At 42.6% G+C, this 19,827-nt stretch overlaps 1 protein-coding gene across 11 annotated transcripts in view; it reads right to left on the bottom strand.

The window, feature by feature from the left end:
• Window positions 1-19,827, bottom strand: part of tenm4 (teneurin transmembrane protein 4) — a 3,407,721-nt gene that overhangs the window by 294,105 nt on the left and 3,093,789 nt on the right. For all 11 annotated transcript variants that reach the window (XM_072476554.1, XM_072476555.1, XM_072476556.1 and 8 more), the window contains 2 exons: window positions 7,501-7,756; window positions 6,292-6,390 (listed from right to left, as the gene is read on the bottom strand). In XM_072476554.1, the coding sequence (XP_072332655.1) occupies window positions 6,292-6,390; window positions 7,501-7,756 (355 nt within the window). The remainder of the gene's footprint in view (window positions 1-6,291; window positions 6,391-7,500; window positions 7,757-19,827) is intronic.

Genomic DNA, 19,827 nt, shown 5'->3' with positions numbered 1-19,827 from the left:
AAATCCCACCATGGTGGGATGGTGATCTAATGGTTTTAAAAAAATAACTCAAGTTGAAAAAAAGCAAAGGTGCTGCAAATCTTTTTTTAAAGGAAGCAGAACACAGAAAACAGTGCTTTAAGTTAAAACAAAATACCCCAAGTGAGCTACAGTGAATTATTGTCTTTCAGACTGAACCTCTGGCAACCAATTGCATCGGGCAGGAGATACAAAAGTCTGAGAACACACATAACAGGTTCAAAAACAACTTCTTCCCCACTGTTACCAGACTCCTGAATGGCCCTCTTATGGACTGAACTGATCTTTCCACACATCTTCTCCACTGAATAGTACTACACTCCATATGCTCACCCGATGTCTGCGTCTATGTATTTAGATCAATTAAATCTTGTGACAACTCTCCCAGATATCAGAGTCATACCAGGGGTGTCAAGGTCAGCCTCACCTTCAATCGTTTTGACCATCATTTCCTCACCCATAAACCTTTGCCTGCTCTGATTGCTTCCTGACGTCATCCTGCCCTTGTGTAATATTTCGGTCAGCACGTGCGGGAGTTACAAATGCGCCTGCTGGCAATCAAGAAGTCAATTTAAATTAATTACCCAGCAATTGACTGGGATTTTAAGTTGATTGGCTGATTGACAAGGCGGCCTTTACATTTAGGGCAAGGTGAAAAGTCAGGGCTCAAATAAATTAACAAACGTGTCTGGGGACTGAAGTATGACTGTACTGTCCAGATACTCGTGGCACACTTGTCCCGTTTATCAGCTCCCTCAGGTAGCTTTGCAGTAGCTGTCCATCTGAGGCAGCACACTGGAAGCACCGGCCTCCACATTCCTTCTACCCTCTCACAGTGCTGAGCCTTCCACAGAGCGCATTCCAAATTGGATGGCCATTAATTGGCCAGCCAGTGTAATACCAGATCAACAACGTGATCGCAGACGGAAGCGGGTCTCACATCCGATCGTGCACACACCTTCTTTAGGCATGCCCTGACAAACCCCTGCTGTTTATCTGATTTTGACCAATAGTCACCGTGATTTTGCAGGAATGAAACAATACTGAAACCCAGCAAGCACATGGAAATAGCTTTTGCGACACCACATTAGAAGGAAGGAAAGGTCCAATTGGAGCATTGTGCTTTGTTCCGAGAACAAGGAAAACCATACTTAGTCCAAGTAATCCGTCATATAAATTTTTTTTTTTTTCGGAATTCAGGTAGAAGTGTACTCACAATAGGAATTTGCCTCTGATGACCGACAACTTTAAACTTGCTTGGGGTTATAGCCGCACTGAAGTATTTAAGATTCTTAGCTGTCCTGTCAAGACACCAATCTTTAGCTGAAAGCACAAAAAACTGCTCCAAGGAGTGCAATGGTTATGGGGCAACACTCAGACCGGATAGTGAGGTTGCCCGAAGGCATTGAGGGAACGCAGGCCACGATGTATGTAGCAAACATGCTAGGGAAGCTGGTGGGGGAATGGGACTTTGACCAATCCCCCACCCTGAGGTGGATCGAGCGCATAGGTCGCTGAGGAGAAAGCTGAAGGCGGAGGAGCAGCTGAGAGCGATGGTGGTACAATTGCAGATATCTGGACAAGGAGAAGATTCTGCGATGGGCCAAGGAGATGTGGAAGTGCACCTGGGAAGGAAATGTGATTTGGGTCTATCAGGATCTGGGTGCGGAGCTGGCTAAGCGTCTGGCTGGGTTCAACAGGGTCAAAGTGGTCCTGTTCTGGGTGCTGTACCCAGCCGGATTGTGGGTCACATACATTAGCCAGGAGATCTCCATCAACAAGCCAGACGAGATGAGGGGGTAACTTCAGGGAATTGGAGGAGCTTGTGGAGGTGTACTCACTGCCGATGGGGAATGGTTCAGGTACCCGCTTGTGAGGGATTTCTTGAGGAAAGAGGTAGGTTTGTTTCTGCAGCTGCCAGCTCCAGCGCTACAGGACAAGCTGCTTTCCGAGGATGAGAAGGGCAAGGACAGGGTGTCAGATATATTTGGGGAGTTGAAGAATAGGTAGGGCGCCCTGGTGGAGGTGGTCCAGCGCAAGTGGGAGGAGGAGTTGAGAGGAGCAATGCAAGTTGGGGTGGGGAGTGAGGCTATGCGGAGGATAAACTCATCCCTGTCGTGTGCAAGACTGAGTCTCATACAGTTTAAAGTGGTGCATAGGGCTCAAATTACAGGGTGTAGTATGAGCTGTTTTTTCCAGGGGTGGAAGATAAGTGTGGGCGGTGTGCAGGGGGGTTGGCGAACCATGCCCATATGTTTTGAGCATTTCCAAGCTTGGAGGGTTTCTGGAAAGAGTTTGCTGATGCAATGTCGAAAATTTTGGGAGTGAAGATGGCAGCAAGCATGTGGGTGGCGATATTTGGGGTGTCGGAGGATCCAGGAGTGCAGGTGGGGAGAGAGGCTGACGAGGTAGCCTTAGCCTCCCTAATAACCCGGAAGTGGATCTTGCTGTGCTGCCGGAACTCGGAGCGGAGGAGGGGTTCTCTATAACATGGAGGCTGGTCAGTAACTTCTGTAAGGGGCATTAACATGTCAGCGGGAGGGGCTCTTTGTACTTTGGGTTTGCGGAGGGGACTGGGTGTAAAAAGACGGGACGGTATGGGGAATAGTGTTAATTGTATATGGTTCACTGTTGATGTTTCCTCCTTTCTGCTCTGTATATATTTGAAAATACCTCCAATAAAATATATATTTAAAAAATCTATACAATGGCATGAAAGCTGACGTTGAGTGCATTTTAAACAAGCAACTTCTTTTGAATTGGTGAAACATGAGGATGCAAGTAGGACATCAGTGCCAGGCTCTCAAGCTGATGAACAATTGAGGTCAAAGGGCTTGGTTTGGTGGTGTGTTTGAGTCCAATATGAGATCCCCAACGTTCCTTAGCATAATGGGGGGGGGGAATATTTAAATTTCTTAGGAGCCTGGTACAGCCTGAAAAGCCAGGCACAAAACAATGCAATGAAGTTGTGGACATTTTGCAGGGCCAGAAATTCACCAAAACATTAAGTCATGGCAGAAAGCTTTAGATTTCTAAGTGCAGCCAAGAGGAAAGTGAAAGTAAATTACTGTGGATGCAGGAATCCAACACAAAACCTGAAAATACTGGGCAATCTCAGCAGGTGTTGACAGCATCTGTGGAGAGAGAAGGGAGCTAATGTTTCTTGAATGGATGGCTATTTATCAAAGCAACTTTGCCAAAGAGCCATCCAGACTTGAAACGTTAGCTCCCAAGAAGCGGGTGAGTCTATTACACAGTTTGTAATTACCCTAAAATGACTGACTGAACACTGAATTTTGGATGTGTTAATTGATACCATTAGGGATAGATTAGCCTGTGGTTTAGGGAGTGAAGCTATCCAAAAGCAATTGTTAACCAAAAGTAACATGACCTTAAAGAAAGCTTTGGAAGTTGCTGTATTCGTGGAATTAGCAGCTAAAGAAGCTCAACGGTTGAGTTCGAGCACAAGAATTCACAAGATGTTGGCTGAAACTCGAACACAAACACAGACTTGCACTTGCCATAGGTGTGCAAAAACCAGGCACTCAGCAGCAGATTTGTGGTGCAAAGACATCATGTACAGAAATTGTGGCAGAGAGGGCCACATTGCACGTGCTCATTGGAAAAAGGAACAAGGTTCAGGAAAAAGTTGCAGGAAGCAAGAGCTGACAAAAACAAATGGCAAGCTGAATCAAGGAAAAAGTTTCCCCATGGTACAAAAAAGACATGAGAAGGAACTCGATTCACAGTCCGAAGACAAATTGTCATTAAAGATACCAGTTTGCTGGTGCAACAAACCGATATTTAGTCACTCCATTACTGGCAGTCAGCCAGTGAAGATGGAGTTGGACACTGGGGCAGTCAACTCACTGGTGCCAGCAACTGTTTAATGATAAAAGCTCCGACATATTGCTCTGCAACCCTTGAAGATAGCATTAAAAACCTACACTGGAGAAGTGGTTCTGCTGAGAGGCCTTATTGATAAAGCAGTGCAATTAAATGGACAGATGGCAGATTTGTCCTAGCACATAGTGAAAGGAAATTATCCAACACTAATGGGAAGAACATGGATGGAAATGATCAGATTAAATTGGGCCAAGGTAAAGCTATGACAGATTCCGAATCAGGCCTACCCAAAACCTTGACGAAACATGCCATTGGTTTCAACAGTAAGCTAAGAAGCATGAAGGATATCTCATGAAAGATGAAGATCGAGGAAGAAAGTCAGGTGAGACGTTAAAAGGCTAGGTCAGTGCCATATGCAATCAGACCCAATGTAGAGGCATAATTAGAATGGCTGGTCAGAACAGGAGTCCTTGGACCTGCTAACATGAGTGATTAGGCCATGCTGATCGTACCCGTGATGCAAAAGACAGATTTGTACGCATTTGTGGTGATTTTAAAGTCACTATTAATCCTGTACTGTTTGCAGAGCAGTACTCTCCATCCCTGATTGATGACCTATTCTCTGGGTTGGCTAGAGATCAACACTTCAGCAAAGTTAATCTCAGTCAAGTGCATCTTCAAAGGAATGTGGATCTGGATTCACAACAGTTCTTGATGATTGTGACACACAAGGGTTAATTTGATTCAAACAATTACCAGTTGTCATCACTTAACTGCCAGTTGTTGTACTCTCTATTCTGGTTTACCTGGATGGCTCGGATGCATAGTGTTGAATAAAGAACACAAAGCTTTGGAAATGAACAAAACTATAAATTTATTACATTACTAACCAAGATTAATTCACATTCCTAAAGTGGAAGGTTATTATATGAAACTATCCTATCTCTAACTTACAGAACTCTCAAGTTTACAGTTGCTCTCTATGCCTGACTATCTTATCCAGCTCTCTTCGAACACTTAACTCCTAATCAACTATTCATCTTCTAATCCCAGAATTCCTGAGTCACATGATATATATGAATGTTCTGTGGTTCCCTCTAGTTGTAAGAAACATTATCGTTAACTTGTTAACACTTTACATCCCAGTCAATATACATATCATTATCCCAGTGTTACAACGAGCTATGGACCAAATCTTAAGTGGATTAGACAGAGTCCAGTGTTACCCGGATGACATTTTGGTTACTGGGAAGAATGAGGAAGAACATCTCTGCAACCTAGATGCCATACTCCAGAGATCAGAAGAATGTGAATTATAAATCGGAAAAGAAAAATGTGATTTTTTTTCAAATCTTCAATCGAACATCTGGGTCATGTCATCAAATAAGCTGTAGAATAGAGGGGTATACGTTCTTTAATTTAAGTCAAGGTGAAAAGAACTTAAATTGACAGGAAAATGGCAACATCGTGCAACAGTGCATTAAAAACAGGACAGCACCAGTTTTAAAAAACAGTTCAAAAAATAAATTGTAAAGACTCAAAAATTCAGAATAAGTTATGATCAGCTGGAAGTGGCAGTCAGGAGACAAAAAAACCCCCAGGCTTCAATATACTGGTGAGGAAATAGAGATTAATGGGATACTTAGGAGAGAGGTAACATAATCTAAGGGCTCAGAAAATGTCTTAAAACCACAGGGGTGAGGCCTGTGTGCTTTACAACTGCCATATGAAATATTGTTTCTGTCACATTATATAAAACCTTTTTATACATTTTGTGCAAATGTGCAAGTCAGTATTCAGTGTGCTTGAAGTGTGACAATGTGTTAAAAAAAATTATAGCTATTTTTGATGTCAACAAAAGAGGTTTAACTATATTTCACTGGGGGTTACATTGTTTTTTCTCACCAGAGCTAAATTGGGTTGCAATTTGGATTTTAAAACTCCACATATATTTAGGCAAAAGTCAGCAAATAATGTCAGCAAAGTTGGGTTATGAAAGAAACTATAACAGAAACTCAGCAGAAAAGAATTACAATCAGGCCAAATTAACTGAGATCTTTCTACTCACAAACACGAATGTGCAATTAGACATATTTGCACTGCAGTTATCATTTCTTGCCAGGTCCACACAGTTTGAGCTAACACCCAGCATAATAGATAAATCTGAATAAATCAGTAAAATATTCAAATTCCTGAACACAATTGTTTAGCACTAAAAGCAAAGACAGATTTTAGTTGGTATCAGACAAGTGATTAGAACAAAAGCTGTTACATTCAACAAAATAATACTTTAGATAATAGCAGTTTATCATTGTCTGATAAACACTGATATCCTGCAAACATTTGAAGAGGACATCGTAAATTGAGTTTTCAACTAGGAAGAATTGAGCAAAGAAGTCATTATTCCCAGCAAGAAGCATCACATACCCATCATTGTAACCACCTTCATGTCGAGCAGAGGAAAAAACGTCCATCTCAATTAGGTTGTCCTGCAAAGTCTCTAGGAATGTCTGCTTTGCTATATTTCTACATTCAGATGGAAATATGAATGAAGCCAATGAGTTGCATATGTTTAAAATAGTGAATGGAGACAGCAAAAATCAAAATCAGCAAAATGGCCGACAAATTAAAAATCAGACATCAGTGTAATGGTTTGAGTAGAAGTGGCAGAGAATCTACTGATGTCCTTTTTAAATCATGCTATTCAGATCAGCAGTTTAATAGGTTTAAGGTATAATGTAAATGGTTAAGATAAAATCACTTCAAATGAATGAACCCTAAATCCATCACCATTGGCCTGGAGTATCTACATATTCCCCGCCCGGATATCAACACAATCTGGGCCGAATCCACTGAAATAGTGCAAACAATTGCTGAACTTAAAACATAAGTGAGTTACCCCCGTCACCACATATGCTTGTGAATCTACCATATTTTATGCTGGTTCACAAATTATTACACTCAGTGCATTCCTCATCTTCAAAGCTGTTCATGTCCCCAGGTTAGCAGGGCATGTTTTTTCCACTGCACTTGGATTAGAATTTTGCGTGCACAGGTACCTGGGGTCACATTAATTAATTGTTGGTGTCCTGCAGTCATTTGAACTCTCCCTATGCTTATTTTGCATACAGATAAAACAACTATTTTAAGTTCAATTCACATGCGTTCAAATCCTATCAGTTGATCTGCTCTTGCTATGAGAGACCTGTGACCAACAGACAACTGATGCCATTGGCTCACCTGGTGCTTCAGTTTCAGCAATTACTTTTCACCTTTTCAATTTAATTCGTTTACAGTTGACTATGGTTGATAAGGTAGTTTGTTTGCACTGATTAATGGGAGATTTTATGCTTGGCGTAACTTCATCTTCACAAAACTGATGCAGTGCCCTATGCATGATCGCAATTACACTCCTATTTAAAAACTCCAGGCCATTATATGAACATGAAGTATCACTTAGAAAACATTCAAATTCTGTTTTTCTCTTAACAATTTAAATAGATTTTCAACAACATGGCACAGAAAGATTCTACAATTTTATATTTACAGACTTCCGTTCTCATATTTTCTAGAGTACTGGCAGTAAACAGCCACAACAGTTTAGGTCACAGTATGTTAGCAATGCAAGAAGCCTACCTGGTCTCCAGGGGGATGTTACTGTTGAGTAGCCAGTTGTCCTGCATGTGCGCAGGCTCTTGTATGCTGGGAGGTGGTTCTGGAGGGGGTGGGAGATCGGCTGGACTGGGACTGGGGTTACTACGTGTCGTGAAGTTCCCCCTATTCAATGAGTTAACTGAGGTGGCATGAGGGTGGTTTAGAGTATGGGTATGTGTCATTGCAGGTGGAGGTGTTCTGAGCATTGAATGATTCTGAGGAGGATTAGCCAAGCGATCTGAAAGACACAAAATTGGAAATATTATTAGAGGTTTCCATACTAAAAATAATTATCCGGTGTTTCTTGACACTTTTACATGTGCAGGATTTTATTGTGAATGCAGAGTGTGGAAGTGTGCATCTCTTCATCAGCATAAGCTTGAATTATCAAAATTGTAGCTGAACACCAGATTATTAGCCTTGAGAAATAAACACACTCTGAACGAACCTACTCAAATTCACAACTTATGACTTTCAAAGTTCTCCAACATTAAAATTTTGAATAACTTTTGCACATTTTAAAATACAGCAAATATCTAATACTCATTATGAAGCCGAAATGTACAGGCACACACAATCATGGCTACTTCTCCCTCCTTTTGCTGTATTTTCTGAATGAACTGAAATTCATTTTTTTCATGACAATTACAAAGCAATAGACCCGATTTGAACTCCAGACAGATTTTGGGAAGGTGGATAACAAAGCGAAAAAGAAACCAACTCACTTGCTGAAGCAGATTAGGTTAAGGACTTGTTCTTAAAAGGTAAGCTTGCAATAGGGCCCATAGGACACGTGCACGAGTGAATGGCTTCTTCGTAGGGCTAGAGGATGTGGTGATGTGCGTCAATGTAAATACATGTAGGCTAGCTAGACACTAGAGGGAGCACCAGAAACATCACACACACACACTCAACAAATAGATCAAGTAGATAGGACACGACCAATAGACATTCATGATACACAACGAGGTGACACGACCACAGGGGAGCATTACACCAACCCATATATAAAGGACACCACACACATGATCTGCTTCTTTCCAGTGGAGACAGTCAGTGAGTACAGACACAGGGTTGATTCAATATTACACCCACCACATGGATTGCAGCAGTTGGTTAGTCAGTCTGGGTAGCGATAGTAGGATTAGCAGTAGTGTCGAACCCGAGTAATAGAAGTGTAAATAGTTTAATAAACGTGTTGAAGTTATCTCCACGGCTGAATCTTCATTTGTCAAGTCCACCACAAGGAAGCCGCTTATGTCACACATACAACATAACAAATCAGAGGATAGGTGTGAAAGGTGTAGAGGGGGACCAGCTAACCCTGTCCACATGTTCTGGTCATGTCCATGGTTAGTTGGGTTCTGGAGCTCGGTGTTTGAGACACTAGCAAAACTTGGGGGGGGGGGTGGTGGAGATGTTACCGGGTCCTCTTGATGCAATGTTTGGGGTGCTGGAAGTGCCGTGGCTGATGGAGGGGAAGGGGATCCATACGGTGACCTTCGCCACAGTGATCGCCCGGGGGTGAAATTCATTGGAATGGAGGTCGGCATGGATGGGAGATGTTGCGGAATTCTTTAAACTGGAGAAGATTAAGTTTGCCCTTTGGGGCCCCAATGGGGCTCTGGATGAGATAGATGTTGTTCTTGTCTTTGTTTATGGATCTGCTTGTTGCTAGCAGATAGGCGGAAGGGGTTTGGGGGGGGGGGGGATGTGGGGGGAAGGGAGGGGAGGGGATGGGTGGAGTTTAGGAGAGAAAAATGGGAAAAGTGTCAAATTAGTGGGATTATATTTTGTTACTGATTGATTGTTTGTATGTTGTTATTTATGCCCTGATTTGAATTAAAATATATAGCTTTTAAAAAGTGCCTTCGGGATATAACGTAACCATCCGTAAAGGAGGAACCCATTAACATTGGATGGGTTTCTGTGCTGCCTGCTCAAAAGTGCAGAGAGTTCCTAGCACCTTGCCAATCTGTTAACTACCTTAAATGATTTTAACTGTCCACCAACCGAGTTTCCACTTTTAGGGTTATAAATGACTCTGCTATGATTCCCAGTGGGTCAGAATGGAGGAGAGATTGTGCAGGGGGTCGGGATTGAAAGCACTAGCAACAGCGCCGCTCCCGGTAGCCCCGGGGAAATACTCAGGGAGTCCGGTAATAATAGCTTCATTGAGAATTTGGAGGCACTTTCGCCAACACTTTAGGTTGTGGACAGGGTCAAGGAAAATGCCGATTCGGGGGAACCACAGATTTGAGCCAGGGAGGTGGGATGGAAATTTTTGGAAATGGGAGAAGGGGATTAAGACATTAAAAGATTTGTTTCTTAGGGGTCAGTTTGCAGGATTAAAGGAGATGGAAGCGAAGTATGGGCTGGAGCAGGGGAAATGTTTAGATACATGCAGGTTCGAGATTTTGCCAGAAAGGAGATACAGAGCATCCCGGTGGAGCCGGCCTCCACATTACTGGAGGAGCTGCTGACGACAGGGGGACTGGAGAAGGGCGTAGTGTCAGCAGTTTACGGAGCTATTTTGGTTGAGGAGAAGGCACCACTGGAAGGAATCAAAGCAAAGTGGGAGGAAGAGTTGGGAGAGGATATGGAGGAGGGGTTCTGGTGTGAGCTGCTGCGGAGAGTGAATGCCTCCACCTTGTGTGCGAGGTTGGGGCTGATACAGCTGAAGGTGGTATACAGAGCACCTCTCACGAGGGCAAGGCTGAGCCGATTCTTTGAAGGAGTAGAAGATGTGTGTGAACGTAATTGGGGGGGGGGGGGAGGTTGGTGCTAATCACGTTCATATGTTTTGGTCCTGTCCAAAGCTAGAGGATTACTGGAAGGAGATTTTTAGGGTAATTTCTAAAGTGGTGCATGTGAAACTGCACCCGGGAGGCCATATTCGGGTGTCGGACCAGCCAGGGTTCGAAACGGGTGCGGAGGCAGATGTTGTAGCCTTCTCCTCGTTGATCGCCTGAAGGCGGATCCTGATGGGTCGGAGGGCAGCCTCTCCACCCTGTGCCCTGGCATGGCGGGGTGACCTGTTGGAATTCTTGACTTTAGAGAAGGTTAAGTTTGAACTGAGGGGAAGGATGGAGGGGTTCTACAATTCATGGGCATTATTCATTGTGCACTTTCAATAACTGGATAACAGCGAACATTAGTTGGGGCGTGTGGGTGGGAAGGTTGAGGGGAGGGGGGCAGTGTGTGTTGATGGTGACTATGGGTGATCCCTAATTCCTTTTTGTCATTTGTTTGTGTGAAGGTTTGGTGGGAGGATGGGATCGTTGTTATTGATATGGGGATTGACAAATTTGTTACTGATTATTATTTATTGTTGGTGGGTGTAAATTTGGGAGAAAATGTGAAAAAGGAGAATAAAATTTTTTTTTTTTTTTAAATGACTCTGCTATTTTTATGGGACAATTTTACCCATGTTCAAAAGACAAGTGCACCAATTAGTACGAACTAATTTAAAGTATTTTAGTACTATTGTTACTAAGTCACAAATGCATTTTGTATCATTTTGGTTTGATCTCGGAAACCGGCAATCGTTCGCGGTTAATGTGACTGCTGTTCGTGAATTATTTTCTGATATCAGTTACAGTTATTGCACATCATACCCTACTTACTTCCCCATTTTCTAATTTGACATAAAGAGAGCCAATACGGACGCTGACTCTTAAAATGAGGGATGAAATATGGGGCATTACTTTCTCTCATCTCTCACCCATCTTTCTAATGATTTGCTAAATCAAGACCCTGTCTATCCTCTCATGTTAATGTAAAAGAACCTATGGCACTATTTTGAAGAAAATCTAGGGTGTTATCCCACATCTATCCCATTAGCAACATTACTTATTTAAAAATAGTGGAAGCTCACTTGACTGGATTTTTGATCAAATAATTGTTTTGGGGGGGGGGGGGGGGGAAGAGGCCATTGCACCTGCCCTGGGGACTGATGTTAATTTTCCAGGCTTTTAATTGCAGGAAGGTGAGCAGCTAAAGTTAGCATTGTCAGCACAGTGTGGAAAAAGGAAAAGAACACACTTTAAGTGAGTGGATTGAAAAGATGATGGGAAAATGAGAATGCTAAGGTTCCCACCACCTATTAACTGGACATAACCCCCTCAATGTGGTGTACTGAGTTTCACTGTGTGGCTCCCTAAACGGAACTCAGCCAACATAGGAACAAAAAAGGGCATTCAGCCATTGAACCAGTTCTATAATTTAATCAGATCATAGCTGATCTGTAGCTCAATTCCATTTACCCACCTTTGATACCGTTTTTATATCAGCTAGGTCTGCCAGATGGCGTTTTTACAAAGTGAGTCAACACAAAGTGAAATCTTCAGATCAAGCAGGGTTTCAGGGTCAAGGGACACCAGCAAACATGTTTGGTGAGGGACAGCTAAAGATACATCAAAAAAAGAGTGGAGTAGGAGGGGCAGGTGGTGCAAATCCGAGTCGTTGAGGTGGTGGGAGGGGTGTGAAAGTAAAGGAGGATTAAAATTCCGGGGGAGAAATAAAGGAGGAGAGGAAAAAAAGAGTGAAGCGGAAGGATGAAGAGGGGGAGAAAAGAAGGAGGGGGAAGGGAAGAGATGACAAAGCACTCTTTGATAGACCTGCACCATCAAATATATATAAAATATATATTGGTTCTGGCACCATATATAATAAATACACACACGCCACAAACACACACACACAGATGATCCAAAATTCAACATGTGCCTTTGACGTTCAATCCAGCACACCACAATGTGCAACATGGTGACACCTGTCACGGAGGAAGCTATTGCATTTTCATTTGAAGGAACGACTGGCAGCACCCCACCACTGCTAATTATACATACAGGAGCTGTCCACAACAAGCCTTTGTGCGAGAAATCAAGACCACAAAGACACCAATAAGAGATTGATGGGGCAGAGAGGAGTACCAATGGGTTAGTGACTGCGAATGGGGTGATCACACAGGCACCCCTTGGGAGCAGGAACAGAATTTAAGGAACCCTCCCCTCAGTAATCACCTGCTGAATCTTTTCTACTGAACATTGTTTACTGCTGGTTCCCTTCATAATTGCCTCTGTGGCTTCTGCAATTAAAATGTTTTTAAGTATTAGAAGCAAACATGTGAATTTGCTTTCGGAAGAAATGACCAAACATTGTACCATGCATCACTCCTGACAGCAAACTGTACACAAACTATGAAAATACGCCTCAAATTAAACTTTGTACTATAAAATACTGGAATTACTCAGCACTCCAGGCAGTATCATTGGTGAGAGTTAATGGGCTGAATTTTGGCAGTAGGTTGGATAACCTGATGTCGGGCGGCATGCGAGGGTGGGTGGTGAATTTCATATTTGAGTCAGAGGCGCGCACAAGAGGTAATTGGGACTTGCTCAGGGATTTTACAAAAGGCAGTTAACGGGCAGCAATTGGGGGAGCTGATCATTCAATTAATGGTGGCAGGCAGCTAAAGAGCCAGCACCTTGTAATTTTCAAAGACGCATCTGCAGCATCGAGGCACACTGCAGACACAGGCGACAAAGAAAGGGACCTATATCAATGGAGGCTGTGCAGGAATAGCGTCAACATAAGGAATGGTCCCTCTCTGATCAAGTGATGCCACACTGGAGATGCTCCTGCTGGTGACAAGTCAACAGAGAGTCGTCCTGCTTCTAAAATTAACAAGTGGACGAGTTCAGTATCAATGTCAACTAGCTGAGCCCCACTCTACCTATTGGGCAGGGAGCATAACTCTCACAGCACCATTTATCGGAACAATATCAACTTGGATATATGCAAGGGAAAGCATGTTTGACAAACCTGTTTTAAGAGTTATTTGAGGCAGAAACCAGCAAAATAGATCGGGGGAACCAGTGGATGCGATTATTTGGTTTTTCAGAAGATTTTCATTAGGTCCCACACGTCCTCATAAATATCAAGGGATTTGGGGATCGTGCAGGAAAATTTGATTTAATTTAATATTATCACATATATTGGTATACAGTGAAAAGTATTGTTTCTTGCATGCTGTACAAACATGCATACTGTACACAGGGAAGGAAGGAGGGACTGCAGAATAAAACGTTACAGTTATAGCAAGGTGTAGAGAAAAGATCAACTGAATACGAGGTAGGTCCATTCAAAAGTCTAATGGCAGTAGGGATGAAGCTGTTCTTTTGAGTGGGTTGGTACATGACCTCAAACTTTGGTATCTTTTTCCAGATGGAAGAAGGTGGAAGAGAGTATGTCTGGGGTGTGTGGGGTACTTAATTATGCTGGCTGCCTTTCCGAGGCAGTGGGAATTGTAGGCCGAGTTGATGGATGGGAGGCTGGTTTGTGTGATGGATTGGGCTACATTCACAACCTTTTGTAATTTCCTGCGGTCTTGGGCAGAGCAGGATCCATACCAAGCTGTGATACATCCAGAAAGAATGCTTTTTATGGTGCATCTGTAGAAGTTGGTGAGAGTCGTAGGTGACATGCCAAATTTCCTTAGTCTTCTGAGAAAGTAGAGTCGTTGGTGGGCTTTCTTATCTATAGTGTCGGCATGGGGGGACCAGGACATGTTGTTGCTGATCTGGACACCTAAAAATTTGAAGCTCTCAACCCTTTCTACTTCGTTCCATTGATGGAGACAGGGGCATGTACTCCACTACGCCTCCTGAAGTCGATGACAACCTCCTTCGTTTTGTTGACATTGAGGGAGAGATTATTATCGTCGCATCAGTTCACCAGATTCTCTATCTCATTCCTGTACTCTGTCCCATCATTGTTTGAAATCCGACCCACTACTGTGGTGTCATCAGCAAATTTGAAAATCGAGTTGGAGGGGAATTTGGCCACACAGTCATAGGTGTACAAGGAGTATAATAGGGGGCTGAGGACACAGCCTTGTGGGGCACTGGTGTTGAGGTTGATCGTGGAGGAGGTTTTGTTGCCTATCCTTACTGACTGTGGCCTGTGGGTCAGAAAGTTCAGGATCCAGTCGCAGAGGGAGGAGCCGAGGCCAAGGCCACGGAGTTTGGAGATAAGATTCATAGGAATGATGGTGTTGAAGGCTGTGCTGTAGTCGATAAATAGGAGTCTGACATAGGAGCCTTTGTTATCTAGGTGTTCCAGGGTAGAGTGCAGGGCCATAGAGATGGCGTCTGTTGTGGACCTGTTGCAGCGCTAGGCGAAAGTGGATCAAGGCAATCCGGGAGTCTGGAGTTAATTTGTGCCATGACGAACCTTTCGAAGCACTTCATTATGATGGATGTCAGAGCCACTGGACGATAGTCATTAAGGCATGCTGCTTGGCTTTTTTGGTACAGGGATGATGATTGTCTTCTTGAAGCAGATTGGGACCTCATGTTGTTGTAAAGACAGGTTGAAGACATCTGCGAATACTCCCGCCAGCTGCTCCGCGCAAGACCTGAGTGCCCGTCCGGGTACCCCATCCGGGCCAATGGCTTTCCGAGGGTTGACCTTCGAGAAGGCTGCTCTCACGTCTGCAATGGTGACATCGGATACAAGTTCATCCGAGGCTTCTGGGGTGGAGGGCTTGCTCTCGTTGACCTCTTGTTCAAAGCGGGCATAGAATACGTTGAGCTCATTAGGGAGGGGTGCATTGGAGCCGGTGATTTTACATGCCTTCATCTTGTAGCCCGTTATGTCTTACAGACCTTGCCATAGTTGGCAGAGTTCCGTGTGGCAAAATGACCTGAGATGGTAAATCAGCCATGATCTAGTTGAATGCCAGAGCAGGCTCGAGGGGCCAAATGGCCACTCCTGCTCCCACTTCCTAATACCAATATTGTATCACTATTTAAAAAAAATATTTTATTAAGAAAATGTTTTCAATATAACACTGTAAAAACCATATTACACAACAGGTACAATTACAATTCTAGACACCACCACCATCCCTCACCCCACAAAGAAAAACAACCAAGACAAAAACCCAATACTAATCCCGACTCCTCCTCCCAAATTCTGACAGTGACCAGCTCCCTGAAATAGGAAATGAACAGCTGCCACATCGAATAGAACGCTTCTGCCAAACACCTCATGATATATGTGACCTTTGTTAAGTGCAAGAACTCTATAAGGTCACTTAACTATTTTGTATCACTGGGTGGAACTAGAGTCCTCCTCCCAAGCAGAACTCGCCTCCGGGCTATCAGCGAGGAGAAGGCCAGTACATCTGGCTTCATCCGTGTCTGCAGCTCCAGCGAGTCTGAAACCCCAAAGATGGCCACCAAGGGGAAAGGCTCCAACTCAATCCCAAGAATTCCTGACATGTTGCTGAAGCAGGAGACTCAAAACCTCACAAGTTTAGCAAGTTTAGCGCAAGACCGGAACATATGCTCACAGCTATCCACTAACTCCAGAAAGAGCCCACTTATCCGTACCCTGGTCAGATGTACCCTATGCACCACCTTAAACTGAATTAAGGTGAGCCTAGCATGGGGTAGAGTTGACTCTGTGTAGAGCCTCACTCCACACCCCTCCCCCCATCAAAAACAGGACCCAACTCCCTCTCTCACTTCCCTTTAACCTCATCCAATGGAGCATACTCCACTGACACCAGTCAACTATAAATATCCAATGACTTCTTTTCCCCCAGCCTAACTGTCGAAAGAACCCTACCCATCAATGAGGGCAAGGGTGCCAAGGGGAATGAAGGGGAAATCACAATCAACTTTGATAATCATTTTACCATTTATTACTAAATCATACACTCAACTTTTTACTGTCTTATCATTTTATTTGTATATATGAAATTACTATTTGATTGTATTATTAACATATTATTAATACTGAATCAGTATCAAATTTGATTAATTTATTAATTATTATTCTTTAAGAATTATAATAATTATTGCTAAAATGCTTGTAATGCAATGCTTATCCACTCTATTGTTTAAAACTGCAAGGACAATATGAATGAGTTATTCTTTGCGCATTAACCTATCCTATCGCATTAATAATGTCTTTTATCTTATTGTGATAATATCTCACTTTTTCTTTCGATTTATCAAAAGGGCTGACTGTAGAAGCCAGCTATTTTCTATAGGTAAAATATAGCTATTTAGCATTGAGCCCTTAGTCTATTAAATACCATTTTAAAACTCATTCATAACCTCAGGTCATTTCAAAACACACATTCGGCATTTCAAAACATAGTTTCAACAGAACACAGAAACAGATAGATTAAAACAGCATTCTTATTCAGCTATCAAATATATTTGCAAGATAAACCAAGGACAGGGCAGGCTCCATGGTGACGGCACAGTAACCTAAAGGCGCTATTGTCCTTAGCAAGAATCCAGTTCAAGCAGCTTGCGATAAGGAAGCTGAATCGCATTCCATAGCTCATACAAGAATACATTTTAGCTTAATGTTGCCTTTTAATGAGTGACAATTAAATATCAAATCAAACTTATTTGATTCTAACCCAAATCAATTAGGATTACATCGGGGTATAGCTAGATGGCTTAAGTCTGATATGATTTGGTATAACCTTGATGGATTTTCGGCCATCTCTCTCTTTTTCCTCTCTCTCTCTCTCTCTCTCTCTCTTTCATGAATCAATCTATACTTTGACTTAACTATTCGCTGTCTCTCTGTTTTTCATATTTCACTTTCTGACTTTGATTTTTGAAGTTATTGCGAGCTGTTTGCCTAAACAAGAAAATCATTTCTGTGATTGTTTGAAAGTTGAATTGTCTCCAGATTGCCTCTCTGTGAGTCCTATGTTAGCTGGACTTATTAGCGAATAATACTTTAAATGATTCTCAATTGTAATCAATAGAGACAAATAAAGCAGATTCTTATTTGCACCTGAGAAGTTTTAACTCAAATTTCTACTGAGTTTTAGTGATCGCAAAGTGCTGCTAAAACCGCATGGTAGATCTAACAACCTGGCGTAGTTCGGCAAAAAGGGAGGAGCTCTGAGACGAGATTGGACAAAATTGACAAAATCGGAGAGGTTCGGGAACCTTCGGGATGAATCGGAGGAGGCCCAGAAGGACCAGAAGATCCAAGGACAAACGGCTAGACTAGGGTAAGAAATATCTTTTACACCCATTAAAAGTCTTAAAGCCGCATCAATCAGTGCTTCGATCTCTGGAAAGGACATTTTTAAAGACTGTGTTAAGTCAATCAGGTGCTGGTCGTTGAGACTAAAATAAAACGGGGCTGAAAGAATAGTCACGGTGGTGTACACAGATTACACATAGTCGGCAACCAAATGAATTAGGTGAAAGGTTGAATTTATGGCTCAAACAAATCCTAAGATAGATTCGGAACCTTTAACTGGCAGAGAACTACTCCCCACAATGTTCAAGGGAGGTAGTGCTGTATCGGATGTCTCTATTGAAGATATATTGGGAGATTTTGGATCTTTCATTCGTAGACAATTTGATCTATGTGAAATCTCAGGAAAAATTGAATCAAATTATGATATCCCCAGAGGACAGTGGGCCTTCGATAATATCAAGAGGGCATGGGGAAAATACACACGATTGCACGGTGCAAAACATGCAAAATGGTCCCTGACAATTATAGGACAAATACGTAGACAGCAAGAAATAAGTATTAAAAATCAAAGTGATCATGAGCTTAAGTCCACTAAAGATCAACTAATTGCAGTTGTTGAGGAATTGCGAGATGCAAAATCCAAACTTGAGCATTATGATGAAATTAGAACAGGATTGGAAAACAAAACCTTTAAAGTTCAGCAGCTATCTTTTCAAATTGAGGAATTGCAACATAAAGTTCTTGAAATGGATTCAAAATACCAACAGTTGCAATCAAAAACTGAGCGAATTGAAATTGAAAATTGCAGGTTAATTGAAGATGTGTTTTAGAAGGAGAAATGAACAAAATCCTGACAGTCTTGCAACTCATAATTTAAACCAAAGTACAGCTCAGATTCGACAAGCAGCTGAACAAACAGCCCAAATTCAGCAAACAGCCCCAGTGGCACAATCGGCCATTGCACAGCCGAGATCGAGTGTCAGGACTAAATTAAAATCTAAAGTTCCTTTCCAGTTGAATCAGATGAAGATAGTGATGCAACAAGTTTTCCTACAATGCAAAATACTAAATTAATTCGACTAGCCCCTTTAAAACACTAATGGATTAGAGTCAGAAGCAAGAAAGTAGAAGAGGAAGGTGAAACTGTCACTAAAAACATATTTGACCACCATTGGATTCATGAACCAGCAGACCCTGAAAAAATTGACAGTTGGTCCAAAGATCTTGAACACCCTAAAAAGGGTGGTATGACCACATGGGATCAACTTCACAGATTACAATCCATCTCCACCCATTTGATGGAGTACAAATTCTGACTATTGTAGTAGGCATTCGTGCCAGTGCAACTCTTGGAATAGAGGTAGAAATTGCCCTTGGAAAGGATTTGCAAAATTTAGAAGCTGGTTGGCTGGCGATCAAAAATTGGTTATTAAAATTTCGCCCCTCGAGAATTGATTGGTCTAAGATCACATCTTGCATTCAAAAATATAATGAAGATATTCAGGATTTCGAAGAGAGATTTTTACATACTTGGATAGAACACTCAGGAATGACACTCGAACATGAAATTGACACGTGGGACACAAGCACTTTAAGTAGATTTAAAACGGCTTTTATAGCCGGTGTTAAGCCTGAAGTTTCTGTTGCCTTGCATTTGGTTTTACCGGCTTGGGCCACAGCTGGTACATATCGGGACATAGTTGACTGATGCATTCAGATAGATTGTGGTTTTCACAACCAGGCAATCTTTAACATTACAGCTGCCCAAATGCAGCCTATTGCTCAAATCCAGCCCATGGTACCTTTTGCTCTAGTTCAGCCTATGTTAGCCGTTGCTCAATTTCAGCCTATGTTACCCGCTGCTCCAGCGGCGGGTGTTGCAGCGCCTGTAGGAATATCTGCAGTAACTACAATTTCACCACAAGCGTCAGGGCAAACATGTACCCTTGCTCCATTAAAATAACGTAAGAAAATACCACAATGTCTTTTCTGCGGTAGAGTAGGACACTGGATGGTAACATGCTATCATAAACAACGGATGGATTCGAGAGATGATAATAAAGTAGACAATGCTCACAATACGTTTCCACCTCGTGGTCAATCACGTAACGCGCACAAACAAGACGCACCTAGGGTCACGTTCCAACAAGACACACCCAGACTTGTGTACAGGGATTCTAGACCCTCCCAGACGTTTCCACGACGGGAGGAGCCTTTCTCACAGGGACAAGCCGTACCCACGTAGGGACGTACACGATGACGACAATGCTATGAATGAAA

Source organism: Scyliorhinus torazame, chromosome 15 (genome assembly GCF_047496885.1).
Source record: "Scyliorhinus torazame isolate Kashiwa2021f chromosome 15, sScyTor2.1, whole genome shotgun sequence".
Classification (NCBI taxonomy): Eukaryota; Metazoa; Chordata; class Chondrichthyes; order Carcharhiniformes; family Scyliorhinidae; genus Scyliorhinus; species Scyliorhinus torazame.
This window is presented reverse-complemented; position numbering and strand designations above follow the sequence as displayed.